Source organism: Heterodontus francisci, unplaced genomic scaffold (genome assembly GCF_036365525.1).
Source record: "Heterodontus francisci isolate sHetFra1 unplaced genomic scaffold, sHetFra1.hap1 HAP1_SCAFFOLD_84, whole genome shotgun sequence".
Lineage (NCBI taxonomy): Eukaryota > Metazoa > Chordata > Chondrichthyes > Heterodontiformes > Heterodontidae > Heterodontus > Heterodontus francisci.
In genome coordinates, this window is record NW_027140330.1 from 2,331,883 (window position 1) to 2,333,551 (window position 1,669).

At 49.8% G+C, this 1,669-nt stretch overlaps 1 protein-coding gene across 1 annotated transcript; it reads right to left on the minus strand.

Moving 5' to 3' along the window:
* Nucleotides 1–906: 906 nt before the first annotated feature.
* On the minus strand, nt 907–1,296 carry LOC137359274 (histone H2A type 2-B-like). Its single transcript, XM_068025322.1, has one exon. The coding sequence runs from the start codon at nt 1,294–1,296 to the stop codon at nt 907–909; it is 390 nt and encodes a 129-aa protein (XP_067881423.1).
* Between the last annotated feature and the right edge of the window lie 373 nt (nt 1,297–1,669).

Genomic DNA, 1,669 nt, shown 5'->3' on the forward strand with positions numbered 1-1,669 from the left:
TCAAACTGGGGAGAGACCATTCACCTGCTCCGTGTGTGGGAAGGGATTCACTCAGGCATCCAACCTCACTGAACATCAACTTGTTCACACTAACCTTTTCAATGTCCTGGCTGTGAGAAGAGCTTGAAATGCAGTAATGATCTGCTGAAACACCAACACACTCACTCTGGGGAGAGGCCGTTCCCCTGCCCTGTGCGTGGGAAGGGATTCACTCAGTCATTCAATCTGCTGCAACATCAGCGAGTTCACATGTGACTGCAGGGGTTGGATTCTGCTGTTGTTGCAGCTATTAATCACGTTCAGAGATAAAGTTGGGTCTTACATTGTAACCAGTGTAGTCCAGAGCAAAAGCATCTTCTTAATGTTGAGATAAATGGGAGAAGAAACTGGCAAGCAGCGGCTAGGATGGGGTAGGTGCTGCACCATCACATTAATGGTGCACCTTCTCTCCCCCCGGGGCCCTCGCTGCACATCCGCCGGGACTGGCGGCTCTGAGAGCCCCTGAGACTCGGTGCAGCTGAGGCTGTACTCACCCCCGCTCAGCTCTGTTGTGATATTTAAAATACGAAAGGACTGTAGGACTGAGAGCTGATCTGGAATTTAGAAAGCAGCATTACTGGAGGCTCATTGCTGCTCAGCACAATCTCACCCCCGCTCCTGGGAATTGTTGATTCTGCACCCTGTAGTTCAGCTCTTCACTAAACTGGAGGGGGAGAAGTTGAGCAGAAAAACAGAGCAAAATCCAGAGAGGGAACTGAAAACACACTTGGACAGATGTGAAACACGTCAATCCACTGTTACAATAACTCCATCACTGACTCCCTCCGACAGTAATCAGCTCTTTCACAGAGCCTGTGAGTGGCTCTGAAAAGAGCCTTTGGGTTATTAGATGACATTTTGGCCGCTTTACTTTTTCTGGGAGCTCTGAGCACTGGTTTTCTTGGGCAGCAGCAAGGCCTTGATATTAGGCAGCACCCCACCCTGAGCGATGGTCAACCCTCCCAGCAGCTTGTTGAGCTCCTTGTCGTTGCGGACGGTCAGCTGCATGTGTCTGGGGATGATACGGGTCTTCTTGTTTTTTCGGGCTGCATTACCGGCCAGCTCGAGGATTTCAGTGGTCAGATACTCGAGCACAGCAGCCAAATCGACCGGTGCTCCGACACCCACACGCTCAGCATAGTTACCCTTTCTCAGGAGCCTGTGAACACGGCCCACCGGGAACTGCAGTGCAGCCCGGGAGGAGCGAGACTTGGTCTTGGACCGAGCTTTCCCGCTGATCTTTCCTCTTCCAGACATTTCCACAATCTCGCAAATACTTTCACAAAGAATGGATAATTTCCTCAGTATTTATTACTTGCATGCAGCAGTCAGGATGGCTGAGTGGTTTAAGGTGATGTGTTCAGATTGCAGTTTTTTCTGGAGGCGTGGGTTTGAATCCCACTTCTGACAAGTTGTATTTTGACTGAACTGGAGGGATTTGGGAGCAGCGGCGAAGAGAGAGCGTGCAAGAATATTGACAGACAAAATGAAAATGGACCCATAAATATTTCATCAATACATTCGAGTAAGAGGCAACTAAAGAAAGAGGAGGGCACTTAAAAGATCGAAAAAGTACAGTGATCCCTGACAATGCACCGGCCGGCTGACATTTGCCAGAACGTAGTGGCGC

What these genes read in the sequence shown, in the direction of transcription:
- LOC137359274 (XM_068025322.1), bottom strand. Translation starts at nt 1,296, where the DNA reads ATGTCTGGAAGAGGAAAGATCAGCGGGAAAGCTCGGTCCAAGACCAAG.